Below are 24,594 nucleotides of genomic sequence, written 5' to 3'. Positions count from 1 at the left end.
AGACCGCGGCTCTCGAGGCCCCTCCCAGCCCTGCGTGCCCTTGAAGCCCGCACACCGGCACCAGGCTCCTGGGTCCCCTTTCTGGGCCCGGACTGCGCGCCGCGGTGGGAGGGCCTCCACCTGCGTCTCCGGGGCCATGAGGCCTGTCTCCCCTCTGCCCAGCCCCCCAGCCGTCTCTCCCCACCCGCCTCCCCGTGGGAGCAAGGACAGTCGCTGGGCCCGAGACAGGCACACAGGCCAGGAGGGACTCTACGCCCCCCCCCGCCCCCCCCCCCCCCCCCGCGATGCGGAGGCCTGACTGGGGTGGGGCAGGAAATGGGACCCCTGGGCAGGGTGGCTTCTCAGAGGTGGGGCATTAGGGCGGGGCCTTCAATGACGAGAGATCAGTGGGGTGGAGGGGGCACACCGGGCCAGGCGGAAGGTTCAGGCCGGGCAGCAGCGGCCCGGGACCTCAGATGGCCCCCCGAAGTGCCCTGCGGCCTGCCCTCTGGCTGTGGTCAGGCCCATGGGGCCGGGGTCCTGTGTCATGTAGCAGAGGGCGCTGAGGAGGCAGCTGTTGGGGCAGTCCCTGAGCACCCAGCGCCTGCCTCCTCTAGGTTCACCCCAGAAAGTCCGCCTGGGCCCACTGCCTCAGTGTCTGCGGACACCCAGCCTCCAGTGTGAAGGGGACCTTCACTCCCCCTGGGCCTTGGGCAGCACCAAATCTTCCGGACCATCTCTCCATCACACCCGCCCAACAGGCTCCTTGTCCCCGAAGGGCCGCCCGGGCCTGTGTCCGGATTGAGACTCAGCACCTGTGTGTGCACGCACACGCACAGCCGGCCGTGCGCTCCTCCCGGCTGCTGGACCCGGTCTTTCCCTTTGCAGACAGTCTCCTTGCAAACCTCCCTCGGTCCCCTACAGCGGGCGCCCTGCCCAGGAGGCCGGGCCGCTCCCCAGGCCGTTGGGGAGTGAAGGGGGCAGCCTAGGCCACAGCCGATGCCCTCGCCGCAAACCGCCACCTGCCGTGCTGCCTGGACAAGGCTACCTCCTCCGCGGAACGCCTGCGGCCAACCGGCCGCTTCCAGCCGCCTGTCCTGCCCGGGCCGTGGAGCCTGGGCGGCGGTCACAGCACGGCGCCGCCCTCCCCCCCGCCACTCACCTGCTTCGCGCCCTGGGTACCACTTCTCTGCCCTCCTCCAGGGGCCTGCAGAGCAACCCCCTACCCGTCGCGGTGCCCCCACCGCCACCAGGAGCCTGGGTATGCAGACCCAGTCTGGGTGTCACCTCCCAAGCCCCCCTGGAGGACCTGGGGCTTGACCCTGGGAACGCACTGGAAACCTGGCCTGGACGTCTGTCCCCGGGTGGGAGCGCAGGGCCCAAGGGCTGGGGAGGAGAAGGCCGGCAGGTGGACGGGGGCTGGGCAGCTCCTTCCCAGTCGGAGCCCCACAGTCTGGGCAGCGGGGACAAGGCCCGCCCTGCCAGCACTCCCTGGGTTCAGAGCAGCCCCCCACACCAGGACACACCTCACTGAGTGGCCGCCGCCTCTGTGGGGGGGGTCAGGACTTCCAAATGAGGACCTCTCCCAACACACTCAATCAAGGCCCTTTATTTGTGGGCTCTCTTGAAATAAAACAGTGTAGCTTTCCCGTGGCGGCCGTGAGGCAGACAGCGCAGGGGTAGGCAAGGAGCAGGTGCGGCTGTGCCCCCAGCGGAGGGCTTCCTGGACGGCGCGGCGAGGAGGTGGCCCTGGGCTCTGGCGACTCCGGCCAGCCCTGTGGGCCCGCGGGGCAGGTGCGCAGGCAGCGGCCACACACCTGGGGCCCCGCCCCGTGGCGCCAGCCAGCCAGGGCGCCGAGGCTGCGGGGCAGAGCCTGGGCTGGGGCTCTCTTGCTCGGTGCCTTGGAGGCTCTCGGCCGGTCCCGGCCTCTTTCCAGGCCCCCCTTCCCTCGGTGACAGGTGAGGCCCCAGGCTGGAGCGGGTGGCCTTGGCCAGTATCCCAGGGTAAGGCCCCCAAGACCCTCACCAGCCCCAGACCCTCTATAGAGGAGAGGCAGCCCCGCAAATCAGCAGCAGGAAAGGACGCCAGGCCAGGCCAGGCCAGGCCAGCAGAAGGGCCAGGGAGGCCCGCCTCTGGGTGTGCAGACGAGGACGGGGTGCGGGGCACCCGAGCCGAATCCCACGCCCTGCTCTGTCGTCCCCTGGGCAGCAGGTCCCAACCTGGTCACCCCCAGAGACAGGAAGCTCACCGTTCCCACAAGCCCCCTTCTGCGTGCCCTTTGGCCAGCCTGCCTGGCCTCTGACCTGTCCTACGGGCCCTGGGCCTGCCCCTCCCTCCCTCACCTGCGGCCAGAGGGAGCGGCTCCAGATGGTCCTCATGCTCCAAGCAATCTCTGGACTTGGGCCTCTGGACGCCTGGCTCGGCACCCCCACCCCCACCCCCAAATGGCACGCCAAGGGCCTCCCCCACTGTCTCCACCCAGAGGGCAGAGATGGGCCAGGGCGACTCTGCCTCCCGATCCCCTGCTCAGCGTGGGGCGGGCCACAGAGGGGCATCCATACTGGGAGAGGGGAAGGGGGCCAAGCGGGGGAAGGGGGCTGGGTTTGTCCCGAGGCTACTCCAGCTCAGGGAGAGTGTCCTGTCCTGGCCCGCCTGCCCTGCACTCTGGTCCCCGGGCAGGTGGGGAGGGAGTGGCAGTCATTGGTCCTTGACAGAACTGCTGAGTCCGCTCTCGGTCCGGAGCAGCTGGCTGCTGGTCTCGTTGTAGGCGATCCAGTGCCGCAGGTCTTCTGGCAGCTCAGGAGGCTCCACCTGTGGTGGGAGGAGGGTGAGGCTCCCGCGGGCCCTCTGCTGCCATGGCAACGAGCACGGGGGTCGAACAGGCTGCTGCCTCTGGGCTTCTGCGCTGCTGTCCCCAGCCTCCGCCCCTCCCAGGCTCCCCAGGCTCCCCAGGCTCCTGGGCCCTCAGTGTTTACTCTACCCTTGTCCTAGCTCCTCCTTTATCAGGCCCGTGTGTCCCCCAGAGTCATGCCAGAGCCCTCTGTGTGTCCCCAGAACTCAGGGAGAACCTGCTGAGGCACGCGGGTTGGAGAGGGGGGACGGGAGACCGGAAGTGCAGAGGAGCCAGGGGCTTTTGGAGTCCTCTGGGGCAGGGGGCGGGGGGCGGCGCCTGGCCACCATTCTGTGAGGCGGTGGCAGGTGCAGTGCCGGCCAGGCCTCGGGGTCGGGGTGAGAGGCCTTGCCGACTGGCTTTGGGAGCTCCTGGAACGAGGCACAGCCCCGGGCCAGTGCCCGCCCCTCTCGGCGCACCCAGGGGCCGGCAGAAGGGCTCAGAGACGGCGGCCCGCCGCCCCGGCAGACGGGGGAGCTGCCCTCACCACAGGGAGAGCCTGGGCAGGCTCTGCTCCAGGTCTGGGCCTGGCTCTCGGGAGTACTCTCTGCCCGGCCCATCTGTCCCCCTGAGGCCAGGCCAGCCTTTCGGCAGGCAGGGCCCTGGGCACTGGGCTCAGCCTGCTGACACCGAACCAGAGACTCCTTCTGGAGCTCCCAGAGGCTCAGGATGGAAACCAGGCAACTCCTGGCCACCCCTCGGCCCTCCTGTCCTTGGCGGGTGTCCCTGCCATGCTGCGTTGTCAACCCTTCACCACTCACAGGGACCTCACCCCTCAGCCCAAGGGACCCCGCAGGCCGCGCCTGACCCCACCGCAGCCTCCCAGGCAGGAAAGCCTCCTCTCCTCTCCGTGCCTCTCTGTTGCAGCTCTCAGCCAATCAACCTACAGCCCTGATGGCCACTCCCTCCCAGCCTCCTAACACAGGGAGGGACACGTGGACCATCTGTCCCCATGGACCCTTTGGTTGTGCCCCTGGCTCACCAGAAACTGAACACCCGGGAGCTGCGCGGTGGCCCGTGTGCGGCCTCGAGCAGCCCCATCCCTCGCCAAGCCTGTCCCCCACCTCTGATGCGGGAAGAGCTCGCCTCCCTCGGCGGAGGGGGGCTGTGCCCCTCCTCTTCCCAGAAGGGCAGTGTCCTGCTTGCGGGCACCCGGCCGTCAGGACAGGCGCCGGCCCCGCGTGGAGGCGCCCTGCCGGTCCGCAGGAGCCCCCCTGCAGCAGGAGTCGCCGTTGCAACTGCTGCCTGGGCAGCACTGGGCTGTCCCCAGGGCCCGGCTCCACGCGGCCGCCCCCGGCCGCGTGGTGCTGGGCGGGGCCGGCCCTGGGGAGTGGCCTCAAGCCTCCAGCAGCACCCCGGCTTCTATCTCCAGCTGAAGAAAGCAGAAAGGCCTGCGCTGTCCAGGGCTCACTCCCCCGAGGCCAAACCCAGGTGATGGGGACCCAGCCCCTCAGCTCTAAGCTGGGTGAAACGGCGTCTCAGGCCCTTGAGAACTCCCAGCAACTCCCTCTCACTGGCACCCTCCCACCCCCACCCCGCACACGCAGCCACACTGTGTTAAGAACCAAGGACCAGAGAGGGTGGTTCCACACCCCAAAACATACAGCACTTAGTCTACTGGGAGCAGGCTGGTCTGGGTGCTCCTGTCCTGGAAAAGGTGGTGAACGGGCATGGACCCTTGCGGGCCCGCGGTGAGAAGTGGCAGGTGGGGAGCAAGCACAGATCAGTTCCGAATAGTTGATTCGGAGACCCTGGAAGCCCCCAGGGACGATGGCATCAATGAAGGAGGCCCCGGGCCCAGGGGAAAGGGCTGTACGTAACAGTACGCAGAAGGGCAGGGGCACCCCAAGGGATCAGACCTTCACCAGAGGAGGGGGCAAGGACCAGGAGTCCTCAGGGCCCCGCGGGGTCGTGCACAGGGAGTGGGGGATCTCACCTTCCGCTTGCACAGGTGCTGCACCACACGCTCCGGAGTGGTGCCCAACACGTGCTGGCGGGAGCGCAGCAGAGCGCACAGGAAGCCGTCGCGCAGGCTGATGAAGCGGGTCTCAAGGTAGAAGGCGCGGTCGTCCCAGCCCAGCAGGCGGGTGCGCACCTCGAAGGGGTCCAGGAGGCGCAGCGAGCGGCGGTAGCGCGCGCACGAAGCGGCCATCACGCAGTGCGCCCCGAGCGCGCGCAGCGCCCCGAGCACGCCGCAGCGGACCAGGTGCGCCGTACGCGCCATGTCAGCCTCGCGAAGATAGCGTGCGTTGTTCATGTGCAGCAGCAGGTCCAAGTCCGAGGGCAGCACTCGGCCCGCATAGCGCTGCTCCGCCAGCAGGTCGCGGACGCGCGGCTGCAGCAGGTGAGCACGCAGGAAGACGAACGACGCACGCACCAAGTACCATCCGTCCAGCAGCGCGAAGTAGGCGAGCGCCACGGCCAGCAATGGCACGAGCAGTCCCAGCATCGCGACGGAGCCCGCGACGCCGGTGCTTGCCGGTGTGCGCTCAGCTGCTGCTAGCTCCTACCAGCCCCGGAACCCGCGGGAGCAGCACGTCTGGACCGAACCACCTTACGAAGCCGGCTGAGGGGGGAACGCTCCTGAGGCCCCAGTGCTGTAGGCCGCAGTCCCGGCCCTCGCCCTAGGCACCCCCGTGGCTTCCGTGGTCCGTTCCGTCCCGCCGGGGGCGCCGCCGTCGCTTTCCTGGGGAGGGCGGGCCGTAGGGCCGCGCGCGGGGCGCCACAGCGGCATCTGGCGGTCGCGCTCCGCGTTGCAGGCGTCGGAACCCCTGGGGTCGCCCGCAGGGTCCCTACCGGGCCCGTAGCGCAAGCCTGGGAGTCTCTGCGGGCCATTGAAGACTCGGACAGGCCCCAGAGATTCGGCCCCTGATCTGAGCAAGGTCAAAGGGCCCAGCACTTACCCGGTCCCGAGAAATGATCAGTTCCCCATTAGCCGGTCCCCAGGGGAGCTAATTGGAGACTCTACTGGAAGCTGACCCTCCTTTCCTCTAGAACCTCCAGGGGCTCCAGACTTCCGCAGGGTGACACCCCTGAAATACATGCAGCGGGTTTAGGGTGCATCACGGTCTGACCCCAATACACTTTGTCAGTCCCAGCCTATAGCCTCCTTACCCCTGCCCACCGACAGCCGCCCGACCCCCCAAGATCCTGGCCGCCCGAGCTCATTCCCAAGCATTCCCACCCTTTGCCCCTTCAGACACAGCAGCAAATAACGTCCGGGGGAGGAGGGGAGGCCATGAACGGGAATGACTCAGCAATGGATTCAAAGATGGCCTGCCCTTGAGACTCAGCCCGGTGACCCAGGGCCTGTCCCTCTTCCCCGCAAGGCTGGGGAGGGGAAGCCTGGAGCAGGCCAGGCCAGTTCTTCCAGCTGGCCCCCGCGAGTGTCTGCCAGTGGCCTGGCAGGGTGCTGCAGCCCCAGAGCGGGGAGAGGCAGCGCAGGAGCTCCTGGGTGCTGCTGTGCAGCCCCGTGGCTCTGAGGACGCACCGGCGGCAGCTGCCCCTGGTCCAGCCCACACGGGGCCTGGGCTCGGGTGGCAGGGCCCTTGGCCTCCCTCCCGAAGGAGCGGCTTTCCTGGGCAGCCCCGCTGCACAGCCCCGCGCTGGCCTCCCTCCAGCGCCTCACCCACATCCTTGCTCCCCTGGCCCTGTGCTGTGGCTGGCCGGGGTCTCACCTGGCTGCGGGGCCAAGCCAGGGGCCGCAGGGCGAGGAAGACAAGCTTCCTGGTCACAGGTGGGCAGCGGTACAGGGGACCTCGGGCAGCTCCCCGAGGCTTCGGCTGGCAAGGGAGAGGCTCCACGGCCAGCTGGGCCCGGTCCTCCGCCAGCGGGGGCCGGAGAGCCGCGCAGCCCCCAGCCCCCAGCCACCGACCAGGCTGAACGCTGCACTTCCTTTGTCCTTGCTTCTGCTCCCTGAAGGCAGGGCTCACTTCTCAGCCACCCCAGGAGGCGGTCCCAGCTCTGCCTCGTCCCACGCACGACCCTGAGCCCCGGCCGCTCCTTGAGCCTTTCAGTTCAGCGCTGCCCTGCTGGGGTTCATGGTCTGCGGTGGGGCGACAGGTCCCGTCACCGATGTATCAGCATGCGCTGAGGTGTGGGCTGCAGGGAGGGTGCCGCAGGCGGGGGGTTCTGGTGCTTGGGTCACCCCGCACCCCAGTTCACACCGCCAGCCCACACCTCTGTGTCATCTTGACCCAGGGTTCAAGGTGGGAAGATGGGAGTTGCCCTGAAACCAGGAGGGACCCTCTGCCCCTTGGCTCCCCACGCTGCCCAGGGGAGCTGGGAGACAAGCACATTTCCCCAGGGCTCAGCCTCCAGCAAGATCATCCTTCCCCGCACCCCCCCCCCCCTGCCTCAGGGCCTCTTTTCAGGATCGAATCCAGGAGGAGGGCTGAGGAGGTCAGAGACGCCGCCTCCCCTGGAGCCTTTATCTGCCAGCTCCTGGCCTGGAGCAGTCCTTCCTCAAACACAGAGAGGCGTGTAAATAAATGCCTGTTGGTCCGTGTCCCTTGCAGTGAAGCGCTCACACTAAGGCGGGGGTCTCAGGTGGGGTGTGTCCCCGCCTCAGGGGCTGCTTGCCGGTGCAGGGACACGTTTCTAGTTGCCCCCTTGGGGGAGCTACTGGCGTCCAGGAGGTGCCACCTGAGTGCTGCTCCTCATCCTGCAGCGCCCAGGGCGCCCCGGGACGCGGGACCGTTGGGCCCAGGGTCTGGCCGAACCGCAGAGCAGGAGCCGTGGGGGGCAGAGCAGGAGTCCTGCTGAGCCCGGGCAGCGGGCGAATGCTGCGGGCCGGCCTTGGGACCGCTTGGGACCTGCTGCCCCTTCCTTCCTCCGATGTCTCCCTTGGGGTGTGGGGGCGTCTGTCCCACTGCTGTATTTGGAAGCACATAACGTGTCTGGTTTCATGGTGTGGACGAAAACGCGGCCACAGACTAACCCTGACAAGCTCGGGGAGGCCCGCACGGTGGGCCCTGCAAACTCACAGCCCAGGGCTGACCACGCAGGGCGGCCTGAACCCAAGCCTTCCCTTCTCCCTGGGAGTGGAGCCCGGTGGCAGCCGCACCCCAGGCCTGCAGCCTCCTCGGCAGCGGCCGGCCTTTACTTGGCCTGCGCCTGCCTACTGTGTCTTTGCATCTAGGGTAACATGTCTTCGGAAGGTCAGAGGGGTCTCCTTTTCCAGACCCGCAGGGCCCAGCCAGCGCCCACGAGCCGTCGCTGTCGTCTTGTTCCCTGCGCGCCATCTCTTTGTGCCCTGTCAGTGTTAGATGTTAACCATCCTGTCCCCACCAACGGAGAGGGAGGACTGGGCTCTCCGCTTGACCCTGTCCCGTCCCAGAGGCCTCTTCGCTTTGCCTTCTCCCACCCCCCCGAGCCCGACACCCATGGATTTCATGTAACCCCCTCACATCGGCTCCTTTGATTCTAACGTAGAAAACAAGCCGCAACACTGACATGCTCGGGAGCATTTTCTTAATCCATTGAGATTTTACTTCCCAGCAGTCAGCGCGGCTCAGGTAAACTCATAAAAGGTTCCTTCAGGTTTGGACGTCGTTTTGGCTTGGGGTTCGCAGCCGGCCTCAGGCAGGGGTCCCTGCCCGCATCTCAGTGGGCGGCGTGTGGACGAGGGGTCAGTGCAACCCACTCTGAGCCTGCTCCTCCCACCGCCCGGTGGTCTCCTCCTGCGGCTCCAGGCTCTCCTGGTCCTGGCCTACTGCCTGTGGGGTGTAAAGGACACAGAGGACAAGGGTGACTCCCTGAGGCCATGGCGCAGAGATGGGCGGGCGGCAGGGTGAGCGCTCAGCCTTAGGAACGCTGGGTGAGGTGTCCGTTGCAAGGCTCCGTGGAGGTGGGGGGACACCCAGGCATCAGAGCTCCACGCAGGGGCCCTGGCAGGAGTCACAGGTCAGGGAGCTGCCAGCCCTTGCTGGTACGTAAAGCCGTAAAGCCCTGGAACGGAGGTGCTTGCCCAGGAGCGGGCGTAGACCCAGAAGGAGAGTCAAGGAGTGAGCCTGGCCAATCAGGAATCAGCAGGGGAGAGCGAAGAAGGGGGACCAGGGGAGGCGGCGGGTAGGATCCTGGGGCCAGGGGAGGAAATGAGGGAGGAGGAAGGTATCAAAGTTGCCTCAGTTCCCTGCTGCTGCTGTAACAAACGACCATGCACTTGGTGGGTTCGAACATCAGACGTTTATTAACTTGAATTTCTGGGGGACGCAGTCGGAGGTGAGTCTCCGGAGCTAACGCCACGGTGTCAGCAGGGCTCCTCCTGGAGGCGACAGCAGAGGCTCTGCGCCTCGCCTTTCCCAGCCTCGGGAGGCGCCTGCACGCCTTGGCTCCTGGGCTCTTGCCCCTCCCCCCACCACAGAGCACACGCTGCGCCTGGTGTCTGCAGTCGCATCTTCCCTCCCTCGGCTTCCGTCCGCACGTGGTCTTCTCCTGACTCTGACCCTCCGTCCTCCCTTGTATAAGACCCTGGGAAGACCTAGGGGCCTTCCCTGATTACCAGGATACTGTCCGTCACCCTCCACCCTCCCCCGTCCAGAGCCTTAACTTAATCGTATCAGCAAAGTCGCGGTTGCCACGTGAGGTGACACATTCACAGGTTCTGGGGTTTAGGACGCGGATAGCGGGGTGGGGTGGGGGCATTGTTCAGCCCACCGCAGTCCGCCCTCCGGTTCCCAGGTTCCCATTTATCCCATGTGCCAAATATTCACCCCAACTCAAGGTCGCCCAAGGTCTCAACTTATCACAGCATCAACTCAAGGCCAAGTCTCCTCCCAGTCTCAGCCGCTCAGACGTCTCAAATCTCTTCACAGACATTACCAAAATTAGGTACGGGCGAGGCTCCAGCTAAGGAGGAGGCTGGTGGGGAGACCACGGCGCGGCGTCGGACGTCCCCACTGGTGAGCGGGGGCTCGGAGACTCCATAGCCAAGGCGTCCTCCTGCAGCCCCTTGCCCTGGACTGCGAGGGCTCCAACTCCTGGGGCACAGGGCGCCCCCATCAAAAAGCCGAGACGCCAGTTACCCGCGCCCATGCTACAGACGGACAAGTCGAGGCGCACAGCGCGCCCGGGGCCAAGACCGTCGGGGCCCACCCCTGGACGCCCCGCTTTGTCCCACCCGCATCCCCACTGCATCCTGCGATGCCACCGAGAAGTGAGTCCTCCGCGATGCTTAGAGTGTCCCGGAAGTGACCGGTGGCGGAGGGGCGTGGCCCGGCGGAGGGCTGAACGCCAGCACTTCCGGTAGCGGCGGCTCCCGGCCCGCAGGTGAGTGGGGGCTGGTCCCAGGGAACGCGCGGGCGCCGTGCGGTCTTTGGGCCCCTCGGTGGGCAATGCTGCCGGGAGCCGCACCCCGGCCTCGAGGCCGAGCCCCCCGCCTGTCGCCCCGCAGGGACCCGGGCCGATGCGCCAGCCCCGAGCCTTCCGTGCAGCTTTCGCTCCGAGCCGTGCCGTGGCGCCAGGTCCCGACCCCGGGGCCCCGCCTGCCGAAGCCACCAGCCACCGAGGCACCCTCCCTTCCCCGGGAGAAGCCGCCGCGGACTTGACTTTCTGGTTTTCCCTTCTGGTTTGCTCTTGCCCCAGACCTGGCCCCGGGATAGAAACGCTTTCCAGAGCAGCCTCCAGCCGCGCGCGCGCGCCGTGCCCGGGGTCTCCTCGCCCTTGCTCCGCGGAGACGCGCCTCGGGTTTGTACCCACCGGCCCGTCGCGGACGCTTCCCCGCTCCAGGCGCCCTTCCTAAAGGATGCGCACCCGACGTCTCCGTCCCTTACCGTCCCGCCCTCATCCTTCTTGCCCCCAGGACTTCACCTCTTCCTCGGTCACCAGAAAACTTATTTCTTGAGTGTTTCTCTCTGATGGCTCCCTCTACCCCTAAAGACCCCTCCAGACCACCGCTTGTCCCCTAAAGCCCTGGGGATCTTCTAAGGATGGGCAGTGATCTACTTGTGCGTGACAGGCTGCCTCCCTCTCTCCTGCCCCAACTCTGTCCCCTTTTGCCTTTCCGCCGTTTTCTGGTCTGTTCCTTGGGCATGAGAGGATATTTGTGGCTGGCTGTGACCCTGTGCCTTGGCGTCAGCGCTTCCCCAGAAGCGGCAAGGCTGGACACCCCAGCCTTGTTGCATCATGGTGCCTTTAGGTCGAAGAAATGGCTTCAGAAGTAACATCTGAATTTCATCTTTAAAGGAGGCTTTTGCTGCATGAGCCGGATCGCCGTGTTTTCAGCTGTGCTGCGTTGCCCCGCACACACCTGCATGTCCAGTGCAAGGCGTCGCTCGTCATGAGCACATCCCAGGCACCGAACCTCCAGACACCCCTTCCGGCTGCCCCAGCCCTTCCTCTGGGGTCCCGTGTCCTCCTGGTTTCTAAGCCAGTTTCATATTAAACACCTCCCTGAAAGTGCATAGTTGCCTTTACTTCCCGGTGCTCCCCGCAGGGCCTCGCAGGGCAGCGCCACACTGTCACGCCCGGTAGATAGGGTGTAAGCAGCGTCCCTCTACGCAGCACCTCTCCCCGCTTTGCAGACCAGAGACTGACTCAGAAGGCTGCCGGCACGTGCTCAGAGCTCGCCGGCGACAGGCCCTGATTTGTGTGGGGCGCTCTTGCTGCTGCATTTGAAGAAACCACTTCTCTTGAGCTGTGGTCTCAAAGGGCCCCGTTTTTAGGCTCCACATTTGACTTGTCCTGTAGCCTCACCAACTGCTTGCAGTTGGAAGCAGCAGCCAAAACGAGGGTCTGGAAGGGAGGTGGGTGGGGGCGAGGGCTACGAGGGCGCTTGTGAGCCCTGCAGGCCTTTCCCGGGGGGTGTGGCGAGGGGCGGCCGTAGGGCTGGTTCCGTCTGTCCACGGGCGAGGAGTGAGGGCTGGAGGCCGAGCCGTGGAGGGAGGGAGGGAGGGAGGGAGGCACAGCCTGCTGTGACGGAGAAGACAGGACCGTCCCAGCCACTGCCCTGCTCTGAGCAGCCCAGCTGGGTGCCCGGGGTCCCGGCCGCCGCCCTTCAGTCCTCTGGCTGGAGGGCTTTGGCGTCCTGCGGGGGCGGGAACTCTCAGGCTGTCCCAGGCCAGCAGGGCTGCACCGGCCATGCCCTGCGGCCTGCTCCGAGGTGTGGGGAGAGGTGTGGGGGGTTTGGGGAAGTTGTGAAAGGATGGAAATGTCCAGCTGGAAGGCACGGGGTGACTCGTTGCTCGGCAGAAGCCGGGGAGAGCCCGCATGCCCAGCCCGCTAGGGGCCCGGCAGAGAGCTAGGCAGCCCGGGCCGTGGGGTCCACGGCTGAGCAGCTCACGTGTTGGTCATTTTTGTATCACTTGTTCCAGCTGCAGCTCCCCAGCGTGTGCGGTCATAGCGATGTGCTCACGGGCAGTCCAGGCCGCGCTCTGTGACTTTGCTCTTTGTCCCCTTCTGCTTTCCAGCTCCTACCTACGATGCGTGTGAAACAGTACCCCGAGCCCCGGAGAGCGGCGGCCTGGCTCCGACAGCTCAGCCGGTTAGCCGCAGCCAGTGCCCGGGGCCCTGCCGCTCCAGTCTGTGGTTGAGGGGAGAAGTGGCCACCGTCCCGCGGAGAAGGCCGCAGGTCTCAACGGCGTGGAGAAGTGTAGGGGGCGGTGCTGCTGGAGAGAGGTGGTGGAGCCGGCCACGTTGCCAGGAGTGGAGGACGAGGGACAGCTGAGGCAAGAGGTTGTGGAGCCCGGAGAGAGGCACGGAGGGTCAGCAGACGGCGGACCGAGGGGCGGAAGTGGGGGAGTGGGAGGAGGCGGCCGGGGAGGCAGAAGGCTTCTGGCTGAGGTGTGCGTCCCTGCCTGCCCGCGCGGGGCCGCAGCCGCCCTCCACATGGCCTCCAAGCAGGCCTCCGGGAGGGGCCCGGGGGAGAAGCGCAAGAGGGTGGTGCTGACGCTGAAGGAGAAGATGGACGTCTGCGCCCGCCTGGAGCGGGGCGAGAGCAGGAAGGCGCTGATGCAGGAGTACAACGTGGGCATGTCCACACTGTACGACATCAAGGCCCACAAGGCGCAGCTGCTGCGCTTCTTCGCCAGCTCCGACTCCAACAAGGCCCTGGAGCGGCGGCGCACGCTGCACACGCCCAAGCTCGAGCACCTGGACCGCGCGCTGTACGAGTGGTTCCTGGGCCAGCGCGCCGAGGGCGTCCCCGTCTCTGGGCCCATGCTCGTCGAGAAGGCCAAGGACTTCTACGGGCAGATGCAGCTCACCGAGCCCTGCGTCTTCTCGGGCGGGTGGCTGTGGCGTTTCAAGGCCAGACACGGCATTAAGAAGCTGGACGCGTCCAGCGAAAGGCAGGCGGCCGACCACCACGCGGCCGAGCAGTTCTGTGGGTTTTTCCAGAGCTTGACCACGGAGCACGGCCTGACGCCGGAGCAGGTGTACAACGCCGATGAGACCGGCCTCTTCTGGCAGTGCTTGCCCGGCCCCGAGGGCGGGCCAGGGCCCGGGGGCAGGCAGAGCAGGGACAGGCTGACCGTGCTCATGTGTGCCAATGCCACAGGCTCCCACAGAATCAAGCCCTTGGTCATTGGGAAATGCAGCGGCCCCCGGGCTTCCAGAAGCATCCAGCACTTGCCCGTGGCCTACCGGGCTCACGGGAACGCGTGGGCAGACCGGGCGGTCTTTTCTGACTGGTTCCATCACATCTTCGCCCCCGCAGTGAGAGAGCACTTCCGAGCCCGGGGTCTGCCTGAGGACAGCAAAGCCATCCTCCTGCTGGACAGCTCCCGGGCCCACCCGCAGGAGTCCGAGCTGGTCTCTGAGAACGTCTTCACCATCTTCCTGCCCGCCAACGTCACCTCCTTAATTCAGCCCATGGACCAGGGCATCCGACGGGACTTCATGAGGAATTTCATCAACCCCCCTGTCGCGCTGCAGGGCCTCCACCCGCGCTACACCGTGAACGATGCCATCTGCAGCGTGGCCTGTGCCTGGGACGCCGTGCCGGGTGCCGTCTTCAGCCGGGCCTGGAGGAAGCTGTGGCCCGCGGCCACGCTGGCTGAAGGCTCATCGTCTGAGGAGGAGCCCGAGCGCCTCGGAGCCAAGCCTCATGACCAGGCCTTTGCGCACGTCCTGGAGCTTGGGGGAGAGGTCAAGTCTCGCCCAAGCAGCAGACTCCATGGGAGCGTGACCACCGAGCGGGCTGGGCCAGGGCAGGAGGCCGGAGAGGCGCGCCCGGGCCAGGGCCAGCCAGGGCAGGCTGAGAAGGATGGCCGGGCCGAGGCCGCCACGGAGGGGGAGGAGGCGGAGGCGGCCTGGGAGCGGGCAGCCGCAGCCTTCGACGCGGTGCTCCGCTTTGCCGAGGGGCAGCCCTGCTTCACGGCGCAGGAGCTGGGGCAGCTGCGCGCTCTGCGCTCCGTGTTCATGCGGCAGCGGCAGGGACGGCGGCAGCGTCCGGCCATCCGGGCCCTGATCAAGCTCGAAGCCCCCCAGGAGCGGGTGGGGGGTGGTGCCCCCTTGGGCCCCTCCCCGTCCACTGCAGGCAGGGACTGATGGCGCCCAGCAGGGTGGCCGAGTGGTGGCAGCCGGCAGGAGCCGCCCCTGGGGCATGGGTGCTGTGAGGCACGCGGCCCTCACATTCCAGTTAACCTGTGTTACCTGTCATGTCACGGGAACGTGAGGAATGCTCTGGAAGGGCCACCCGACCTAGAACATCCCAGAGCTTCCTGTGGCCGGAGGCCAGGACGGGTGGGCAGACGGTGGTCTGGTGGTCGCTGGCTGAGCCTTGCCCTGACCGTGCATAGGGTTGTCTCTGTGCCAGAGGACAAGAGCGGCGCTCAGGCCGGCCAATGGCAGTAGCTGCTGCCACTCGACAGGTTGGCCGGTCCCAAGGCCGCCTCTCCCACCCTGGGGGGCTCGGGCTGCTGGTCTGGTGGCTATGCCCGTGTTAGGGGGGGCCCCAAGGCCAGGTCCCTGGGGGCGGGGACTCCGCGTATGACCTCCAGTGGGCAGAGTCCCTGCTTGTGTCTTTATAGGCAACCTGGCATCACCCTGTGTACACGTCCCCACTTTTGGTGGGGTCTCACCTAGCGGCACAAGACTTCCCGGAGAGTTCCTCTGTGTTTCCAGCACCGCCCCCCGCCCCGCCCTTGGGTTCGGACCAAGATGCGGCCGCGTGCTGGTGCCCTGGTTGAACTGCTCCGCCTAAAGCAGGCGAGGGCATCGGGCCAGCCTGCCTGCCGCCCGGCGGACGACCACGGGCCCGGTGCCGTCTCCAGCGCCTTGGCTCGGAGTCCAGAGCCCGCAGCCCCACGTTCCCAGAATTTCACATTCCTCGGCCTTCACACGAATAAACCTCAATCAGGCCTCCTACGGTTTGCACATATGTAATAAAGACAGGAAGACCCGCTGCTCAGATTTCTAGCCATAGTCGAACCCCTGTTTCAGCTGCGCACGCCTGAGCAAGACCCGGGGGCAGTTGGCATCCCGGCCGGTTCACGAGGTGGGACCTGCGCTGTGCAGCCAGCTCGGTTCTCCGCGGGCGCTGCTGGGCCTGCCCCCCCGGAGGGCCTGCGGCACGGCTCGCCCCCCTGGGCACGAGACGGTGGCTTTTCTGTGTCTCTTCGCTGGTCTGCCCTGCAGTTCCGCCCCCTCCCTGAAGTCGTGCCGTGGCAGCCGAACGGACACACCGTGGCCACTGTTTGCTGTCTGCCCCTCCGGGAAACCGTGGTTCTGAGAGCCGAGGAGGCACGAGTGTCTCTACCACGTCCCAGGCGCTGGGTGGCGGCAGCTGCTGGCCCGGTGCTCCATGGCCGTGGCTCGTGTGTCCTGCCTTGAGTGCGCACGGAGACTGGGAAGGGGGCACACGGCTCGAGTGTCCGTGCAGGGTCTGTGGCCACGGCCGGGACGCCCTGTGCCGTCGCCGCTCCTTTTGTGCATGGGGCCCCTCTGTACTTGGTGTCATTCTCTGTCACTCCTGCACTCGCCACTGTGCCACTGAGTTGCAGCTGCGTGGGGTGTGGCCGGACGTTGGATGTGGGCGTGGGCGGGGCCGCCCTCGCGCCGGCGGGGCCGTGTGGCGACTGACAGGGACACCCCGTGCTCTGCACCCGCTGGACTTTGCTGGGTGGGTGGAGGCGGGGGAGGGCCGCGCAGGCAGGCGCCTGTAGGCTGGACCCCAGGCTGCGGGCACGTGTCGCGCCCTCACTAACTGCCCGGTCCTGGCGTGCTGTGGCCAGTCAATAAACGCCGTCAGTGGACTGGCCGAGCAGCGTCTCCTTGGGGCTGCTTCCAGGACCGGCGGTCGTGCGTGGCTCTGGTTCACACCCCAGCTGCTGCTGCTGGGGCACATCAGGGCAAAGGGCTCGCTGCTGGAGCTCCCAGGCGGAGGGAGGGCCCTCGGGGTGCGGAGTTGGTGGGCGGGGGCCCAGCCAGCCCGTCCTGCGAGCTCTGTGCCGGGCTCCAGCAAGCACCTCTGCCCGGCCAGCCCCCCGGGACTCCTTGCAGAGACCGCTGCATCCTCTGAGCGGCCCCCCCAGCCCTGGGGCTCTGCCCCACTACCGCCCAGTGTCTGAGAGGCTCAAGGGTGTTTTAGCCTCAGGCTCTTCCCACCCCCCCAGCAGCCTTAGGTCGGGCCCACTGGGTTGGATGGGACACCAAGTGGTGTGGGACTACGCCTCTTGGTCACCCTGCCAGCCAGATGGGGGCCGGAGGCCATGGAGGGAGGGGCTGGAGCCTGTGCGGGCCCATGAGCAGGGCCTGGCCTGCACCCCAAGGAAGAGGGCTCCGTCGGGCACCCGCCTGGGTCTCAGGGCGCCAGGCTAGGTCCTGCCAGCACGGGCGGGCTGCACCGCATGCCCAGCCTGCGGCGGCCGGGGCAGCTGCGGGGAGCATGGACGGAGGGCAGCAGACGGACCACGGGCTGAGTGCAGCCCATGGGGGCCCCCCCGGGGGCCTCTCGCGGAGGAGGGGGCCTCCCTGACTTCCCATGGGGCTCTCGCTTCCCTTACCTCTCTGGCTCTACCCCCGGGTCTCAGCCGTGGCCTGTGGCGGGACATTCTCTCTCACCAGCCTCCGGTCCCCTCACTCCCTCCAGAGGCCCTGCTGGGATCGGGCGAGGCAGGGCTCCCGCTTCGCCAGTGGGAGGCGGGGCCGGGACTGGAGGGGCGGGGGCGGGGGCGGGGGCGGGGCCCCGGCCGTGGGGGAGGCCCTGGCCGGCAGGGGCGGGTGGGTGTGGGAGGCCAGGGCCGCGGGGGGGCCCCCCCGCCCCCGCCTCTCCCGTCCTCCCCCTTGGGTAAGTCATTCGGCCCTGGTCTATGGGGCAATAAGTTGAGATAAAAGCCAGCATGTCACAGGCTGCTCTGATGAGGACACCCCAATCCCTCGCTTGTGGCACTGGCTATCCTTGTGCCTCATTATTAAACAGACACTTAAACCACGGCCTGAGGGAGTGGTGGCAGGCGGGCCTGGTCAGGGCCCTGGGGGCCTGTTGGAGGGGGACGCTGGGACTGGGGGCCACAGCCCCTCCCCTGCGATGGGGGGCAGGCCTAGGGGCCACGCTGGGTTCCCAAGGGCCTTCCTTGCTGGCCCCACCCCGACTGCCGCTGGCCCCTGGCGGGGCCTCGCCTGCTCGCTCGCTCGCCTGGGCTCAGCCCCGCCCCTGCCAGCGGGCACCTGCCGCCTCTCAGTTTATCCTGACACGAGACCCCTGCATGCTGCCCTCGCCCTGGGAGCCCCCAAAGTGTGCCCTGGGTGTCTTGTCGCCTGTGGGGCCACCGGCACCGCGGCAGAGACCCCCACTAAGGCCCACGGGTGCCGGCCAAGCAAGGAGAGCGGTGTCCCCCCGCTTTCAGGGCAGAAGTTCAGAATAAATGACACAGTCAGGTCAATACAACAGCCTTCCGTTTGCCGAACCCAGAGAGTTCACGGGATTGTCCACCCTGCCACGCGCCTGCCAGGGCGTAACGGCTGTCGGTGGTTGCGGCTGTGTCCTGCCCGGGGCCAGAGCTGAGGACGGGCCGCCTGGGGGGCGGGTGCTGTGGCCCTGCCCGAGGCTGGACAGGGCCTGGCTGGGGAGGGGGGCGGGGCGCGGGGCTGGCGCAGAGCTGTCTCTGAGGTGAAGAAAAGTTCTGGGGTCACACGGTGTCAGCAACGCTGCATGTGATCAGTCCCACTGAACTGTCCGCGCAAGGTGGAGCAAGTAGTTTCCTGTTACGGGTGTTTGATTGCGCGCACGTGCGCATGCCGTCGTGAAACCCAAGGTCTGGGCTGTCGGGCCTGGGGGCGGGGCCTCAGAGCACAGCCGGACATTCCGAGACCAGCTCCAGCAGGAGGGACTGGGCGATGTCACCCCAGCCTGTCCGCACCTGCCTCCCACTCCCTCCAGCAGCCCCTGCAGGTCCGGCTGCCTGGGGAAGTCGAGGACGGCCAGGGGCCTTCAGCCCGCGTTTCCTGGGTGCCTGCGGGGGCCACGGTGCCCTCGGCCGGCTGGACCCTGCCCGGAGCAGGACGAGGCCTGGGGGGAAGGGCACCTGGAGTGCAGTTCCCCAACCCCTGGGCTGCGGGAAGCCAGCTGGGCTGGGTCCAGCTCAGACCCCGCCACCCTCCCTCCTGTCCCTTTGCCGCGTGTATTGGGGTTGCCTCCTCAGAGGCCACCACACCGTGGAGGTCCCGGGCTGTCCACACCCCAGGCCGGTGGCCTGTGGACCTCAGTGTGCTCACGGCCGCCTGCTGGGGACGGGGGCATGGACCCTGTCCCTCTCAATGAATGGCACAAGCACCGAGGGCCCCCGGGCCCCCTCAAGGCCCGAGGACCGGGAGCCCTGCCAGGAACCAGCCCAGGCCGAGCAGGGCCTCGTTCGCCCTTGATTTGCAAAAGCAACTGGTTAAACATGCACACACGCGATGGAAAAAGGGTGATTTTTAGTCACTGGGGAAAACTGAACCTGGGTGGGCCTTCGATCCCCTCAGAGACACCGTGGAAACATGGCTGGGGTAAGAAGGGCGCTTGGTTGTATTCCCCAGAGCCTGCTCCAGACGGGGCCGCCAGGTCCTTACAGGTGAGGGGACACGTGCGGGACTGGATCTCTCTGTTCCGGGGGGAGGGGGTGTCAGGAACAGCGGGGGCCCTTTCTTCAGCCCCCCTCCTCGCGTGTGTTCCAAGTTCCCACCGTGAAAGGCTTGTCCCGGAGCCGGAGGAGGGGCCGCGCCCCCAGCCCCCGCGGCAGCCACCGCTGCCGCCACCGCCGCTGCCGCCGCTCGGCTCCGGCTGGGCAGGTGCGTCAGGCCCGGGTGCGGAGCCGCTGACGTGCTTCCCTCAGGGACACAAAGGCCTCTTTCCGCTGCAGAGGAGGCTCGGCAGGTACCTGGGGGTGAGTCAGAGGCCCGGCGAGGGGTGAGTGAGTGATGAGTAACAGTGATGAGTAGAGAGATGAGGACAGTCACTTCTGGCACTCGGGACAGCCTGTTCTGAGGGAGGGAGGGGAGGGGGCGGCGGGGGGAGGGAGGAGGGAGGAGGGGGGCGCCGGGCCCAGGCGCTGGGGGCCGGTGACTGTGTGGGAATGGCGTGGGGGGAGGAGCACGGCCATCGGGCCAGAGCCGATTCGCTCAGATCAGGAGACGACCTCCGTGTCCTGGGGAAGCTCACAGATGGGATGTGCCAGCGCGGAGTGGGCCTGGCCAGGGGTGCGGTCACCTCGGCGCTATGGCTCGGGCCAGCCGTCCCGGGCCCCCCAGAGACCCTGCTGGCACGGAGCGGTCCGAGCAGCCGGGGTGGGGGGCCAGCTGCTGCTCTGCCTGGACAGAGCGGGGGCACACAACCCCTCACCGCCCAGGGGAAGGGACCGTGGCGGCCGCTGCCGAGGTCTCCAGGAGGCTCCGCCCCGGGTCTCTGTCCTGGGGGCAGCCAGGCGGGGGGAGACGCAAGGACAGACGAGGACATCCTGGCGTGACGGGCGTTCCAGGGTGCCTGAGGGGACACCTCTTGGAGTCAGAGGGTGTGCCCTACCTGGGGACCGGGAGCCACCCTGGGTGCCCTGGAGGCGGGGGGGCGGCCCAGGGGCAGGTGTGGCCCACGCCACCCCGAATCGTGCCCCGGTGCCCCGCGCCCTGGGGCCGGCCTGTCTGTTCCCCACAGGGGCCCGTCCAGGGCCGGCCGGGCCGCCTCCCCTCAGGCCGGCGCCGTGGTTGTGGCGGCTGGGCCGCAGCGCAGGCCCTCGCTGCCGCTCGGTGGCATCCCGTTGGGAGGATGGGAGGTGGGACACCAGGACACAAACCAGGCACTTCAGCATGTGCCTCGAAATCAACCAGACCCCCGCCCCCCCGCCCCCCGCCGTTCCCCTCCTCGTGCTCTCAGGAACAGACACGTCCTTTTTGGTGACAGAAGCACCTTAGCTGGGGGCCAGGCTCCTCCCGGTGACATGGCCCCCCTCCCCTGCCAGCCCTGGGGTCTGGAGGCTGCTCGCCCGGTGGTGTCTGAGGGTTCCAATGAAGTGGAATCTTCCAGAGACTTGAGGACAGGGGACCGTCCTGACCACCGGGTCAGCCAGGCCGTCACCCACAAGCCACATGGCCCTCGGAGTTTCTCTGCTGGGCTGAGCGCAGGGACGGGACGACCTGGGCGGACACTGCCCCGGAGGGTCAGGTGGCCCGTGTGACACGCTCAAAGCTGTGACGTCTTCTCTGATTGGGAGAGTGGGACAGGGGTGACCACACTGGGTTGGAGCCCAGCGCCACGGCCCCTCCATCAGCAAAGGGCTCGGCCAGCCCGGCCGCTGGGCGGCGGTGGCCGTGTGGGCGACAGAGGAGGCAGCGGCGCTGTGGTCGTCGCGACGAGGGTGCCGCTGCAGGGGGTCCTGGTGGCGGCCACGGTGAGGCCGGCGACGCCGCAGGGGGGCCATGGTCACAGCGCGGATGGGAGGGGAGGCGGCGGCGGCGGGGGAGGGGGGAGGGGCGATGCTGACTCCTGGGGGCTGGAGGCCGCGGCCCCGAAGGCGGCGACGGAAGTCGTGGGTGGTGGCGGTGCTGACGGTCGCGGCAGGAGCGGACGCAGCTGCCGGTGGCAGGGTCCAGTCCCACGCGGAAACCCTCAGCCCCAGGCGGTGGGCCCGGTGGGCCTACTTTGGGGCGAGTAGGCCAAGAGGGCGGGGCCCTCGCGCACGGAGTTAGCGCCTTTTGAGAAGACCCTACAGGGTCCCTGCCCCCGCCCCGCCCTGTGCTGCGGGCCTGGTGGGCGGCCTGCCGTCCACAGCGAGGGCGAGGACGAGGGTGCAGCGCGCCCCGACCCCCTGGCTCCCGGCCCCCAGCTCTGCGGGGAACCAGTGCCTGTGGCTGGAGGCCTGAGCGGTGCTTTGTGACATCACCCGAGCTCGTTCGCCGGACACTGGGAATTCAGGTCGGAGCGGGACCCGGGGACCGCAAAGCTCACATCAGTGCCCCCTGCTGGGGACGCGGGGGTTAGGGGCCCAGGGTTCCCCGCACAGGGCTCCCAGGAGTGGCTGGCTGCTGGGAAGCCCGGCCCAGGGCCCGCCTCCCGCATCCCCCGGCTCCCAGCCGCGCACAGGTGGAGACACCGGGCTCCCGCCGTGGCCTTGTCACCGTGTTTAGAGTGGTGGCGCGTCCACCCGGCCCAGGGGATGTGGCCTCACTGTGCGGCGGGCGGGCAGTGGCCCGATGGCCCGTCTCCAGTCGCCTCCCTGGCCGGGGCCGAGGCGTCCAGTGCCTCCGGCTGCCACAAGGCTCTCAGCTGAGGAATGTGCTCTGGGGACAGGCCCACCTCGGCCACCTGGGTGGGCTCCCGCAGACCCTGGGCAGGCAGGTTGGGGAGGGAGGAGGGCCGGGTGGGAGGCAGCGTCTAGAAACCCGGACCCGTCCCCAGCCCAGCTCCCCGGGCAGGTCTCGGTCTCTCTGCCTCAGACGTGGGAACCTGAGGCCCCGGCCCATGTCTGGGGGCCTCTGGCCTCCTCCCGGGTGTCCCCCCAGACCCACAGGCCGTGCCCAGACCCCATCATGGCACATCTCTGGTCTAAGGGAGCCAAGACCCGAAGCTCACACACGGGCCCTGGGTACGCCTGAGGGCTCCAGGACGGCAGAGGGACACACCGTCAGGGCAGAGGGTGGGGACAACCCCGGTGGGAGGGTCTGGCTCCCACCTCCCTGGACCTCAGTGTCCTCCACCTCCCTCCCCTCTACCCAGGGGCGCGGGCGCAGGCGGTGAGAGCCGCCGGCTTCCGTCCGGGCGCCGGAGAGGAAGGGGGTGGGCGTCTGGGCAGGGGCTGGCCTTACACAGAAGAGTGGGTCTGGGGTCGGTCCTGCTGCTCAGCTCAGAGCGGGTGTGTTTGTGGGAGTGGGTGGCGCTCGGGGCCCTGCACCCTCACCCTGAACTTGGAGCAGGACAGAGACAGAGGCAGAGACCCCCCGGGCGGGGCGGGGGAGGAGGGTGGGTGTGGGCACGTGGCCGGCAGGTGTCGCCCCGGCGTGGAGGCTCCTGGTCGGTCACGGACCAACTGAGGCCAAAGGGAGAGCAGAGGGCAGGGTGGCTGTGGGTCTGAGGGAGCAGGCCACAGCGGGGCCCTTCACCCAAGACCTGAGGGGTCCCAGAGCACCCTTGCTTCTGAGAGACACCTATCTATGGGGCAGTCACAGGCCGGGGCCCGGATGCCGGTGCAGGTTGGCCAGCTTTGGCCGGAAGGTCCACCCAGCCCACCTGCCAGAGCCGGCGGTCAGTGCCGACCTCTGTCCCTTCCCTCCCTGGGGCCTGAGCCCGCAACCCTCCCGAGAGGTCCCCTCTGATGTTCCCCACCCCTCGGCCAGATCTCCGGTCCGTCTGGCCTGGGAGGAGCAAACACGTGTCCAGAAGAATCCATGGGGGAACCCCAAGACATCCACAGCCTGGGCGCGCACCCAGCCCCTCTGTGACCTCAGGCAACTCCTGACCCCGGGGTGTCGGGGTCTCCTCTGCGGCCCCCTGGCCCACAGTCGCTGGAGGCGCGGCCGGGGAGAGGGAGGAAGGGCCGTGGGAAGGCTGGGCCCTGCGCTGGGGCGCGGGGGGAGCCCGCTGGCTGGGGCTGTCCTGCCGCCCAGGCTCTGCCGTCCACGTTGGCCGGGGGGGGGACAGACAGGCGTCCCCACACCAGGAGAAGGCCCGGGGCCGGTGAGCAGTGGGGTGGGCTGGTGTCAGAGAGGTCAGCGAGGTCAGCGAGGTCAGCGCCCCGCACTGAGCTCCTGCAGGGCCTGCACCCTGGCGGCCACTTCCAGGGGTTGCTGCCTCCCTGGCTCCTCTGCTGGGACACCGGCCCCAGACAAGGGCCTCGGACCGAGAGCGCGGGAGGGATGTGGGGTGGGAGCACACACGCCACTCGCATCCCGCCAGCCCCAGCCGCCCAGGGTGCGCCAGCCACACTGCGCCTCCAAGGAGCAGCCCCGTCAGCTGGAGGGGCCAAGACCGGGGGGCGGGAGCGGCCGGGCCGGGGCTGACGAGGGCGGGCGGCAGAGGACAGCAGGACCCAGACCAGCCCTGGGGCCAGGAGTTGGGATGCAAACTGTGGCTCAGCCACCCCTCGCTGACCGGTTCCAGGAGGACATGCTGGTGGCCTGGGGACAGAGGCACGGCCGTCAGGCTGGGGAGACCGGAGCTGAGACCTAGGTGACTAGGGGCTTCGGCGGGGCAGGCTGGGCCCCCGGGGGCCAAGGATCATCGCGGTTTACGCCTGGCTCCCGAGACACCCACAGCAGACAGGGACGTACGTGCCCGCGGCCCTGAACCAGGGGCTCTGCGGGAGGTCGCCAGCCTGGGGCAGCTGGGCAGGGTGTCTGGGCTCACGGCCATGGGGAAGAGGCTGCAGCTGGGCCAGGGGCTCCTGGCAGCTGCGTGGGAGGCTGTAGTGAAGGGCAGGTCACACAGGCCCGGCCCCAGGGCGGGGAGGGGACGGCCAGCAGAGGGAGCGGAGGACGGCCGGCAGCCCAACAGGTGGCCGGGCTGGGGGAGTGGAGGGGACACGCCCTGGGGGTCCACCTCTCCACACACCCCACGAGCCCCTGGGGCTCAGTGCCCTCGCTCAAACCAGTCCCGACGACGGTGGAGGCTGTGCCGACTCCCGGCACCCGGTAGGGGCTGGGGAAGCCACGATGGCCTCTGTACTGTGGACCCCACATTGTGCCTGGGCTCCCTCAGCCCCAGGGATTTGGGGGAGGCCAGGGGGCCGCTGGGCAGGGCTGCTCGGCTCCGGGAGGACTGTCCCCAGCCGACACAGTGGGCCCTCTGGGCGCAGCGCTGCGGGAGCGGAGGACAGGGCGGGGTGGCACTGTGCCAAGGTCACAGCAGGCCAACAGCCGGGGCAGGGGGACCCGGACCTCTGGCCAAGCTGGTCGCCACCATTTCCGGCAGGAGGGGCGTTGGGCAGGGTCCCTCTGGGCGGGCCCCTCATAGGCGCAGAGCTGCCTACGTGGGGAAGCTCCTGGCGCGTCACACGGAGCTATTCTCAGCCTCTCTCCATTTATGGCTCCGGAAGCGGCCGCTGCGCTGCGGAGAGATTTCGCCGGAGGTGCAGGAGCAGCAGGAAGACGCCACCTCCTCCCTGGCGCTGTGTCCCAGATCCCCAGTTCCGGGGCGCCTGGCCAGGGCCAGCTGGCAGCAAACCCCCACCCCAGCTGAGCGGCCGGCTACGTTGGGGACCTGGCAGCATGATCTGGACGTCCAGGGGGGCGGCGGGGTCGGGTGTGCGGCCTGGGAGGGGGCCGGTGGGGCAGAGAGGAGGGGTGTCCGCAGCTCCAACCCCCGGGGGCTCCTGGTGAG

General features: G+C 68.2%; 2 protein-coding genes across 2 annotated transcripts; one reads left to right on the top strand and one right to left on the bottom strand.

Annotated features, from left to right (window-relative positions):
• Window positions 1–2,505: 2,505 nt before the first annotated feature.
• Window positions 2,506–5,365, bottom strand: THEM6 (thioesterase superfamily member 6). Its single transcript, XM_054590113.1, has 2 exons — window positions 4,807–5,365; window positions 2,506–2,791 (listed from the first exon to the last, which is right to left on the bottom strand). The coding sequence occupies exons 1-2, from the start codon at window positions 5,317–5,319 to the stop codon at window positions 2,678–2,680; spliced, it is 627 nt and encodes a 208-aa protein (XP_054446088.1). The 5' UTR covers window positions 5,320–5,365; the 3' UTR covers window positions 2,506–2,677.
• A 7,251-nt stretch (window positions 5,366–12,616) lies between these two features.
• On the top strand, window positions 12,617–15,237 carry JRK (Jrk helix-turn-helix protein). The gene has a single exon (XM_054590112.1). It carries the CDS (start codon window positions 12,696–12,698, stop codon window positions 14,355–14,357), a length of 1,662 nt encoding a protein of 553 aa, XP_054446087.1. The 5' UTR covers window positions 12,617–12,695; the 3' UTR covers window positions 14,358–15,237.
• The last annotated feature ends 9,357 nt before the right edge of the window (window positions 15,238–24,594 follow it).

This window comes from Pteronotus mesoamericanus, unplaced genomic scaffold (assembly GCF_021234165.1).
Source record: "Pteronotus mesoamericanus isolate MK-2021 breed Mesoamerican mustached bat unplaced genomic scaffold, CSHL_Meso_final scaffold_174, whole genome shotgun sequence".
NCBI lineage: Eukaryota > Metazoa > Chordata > Mammalia > Chiroptera > Mormoopidae > Pteronotus > Pteronotus mesoamericanus.
This window is presented reverse-complemented; position numbering and strand designations above follow the sequence as displayed.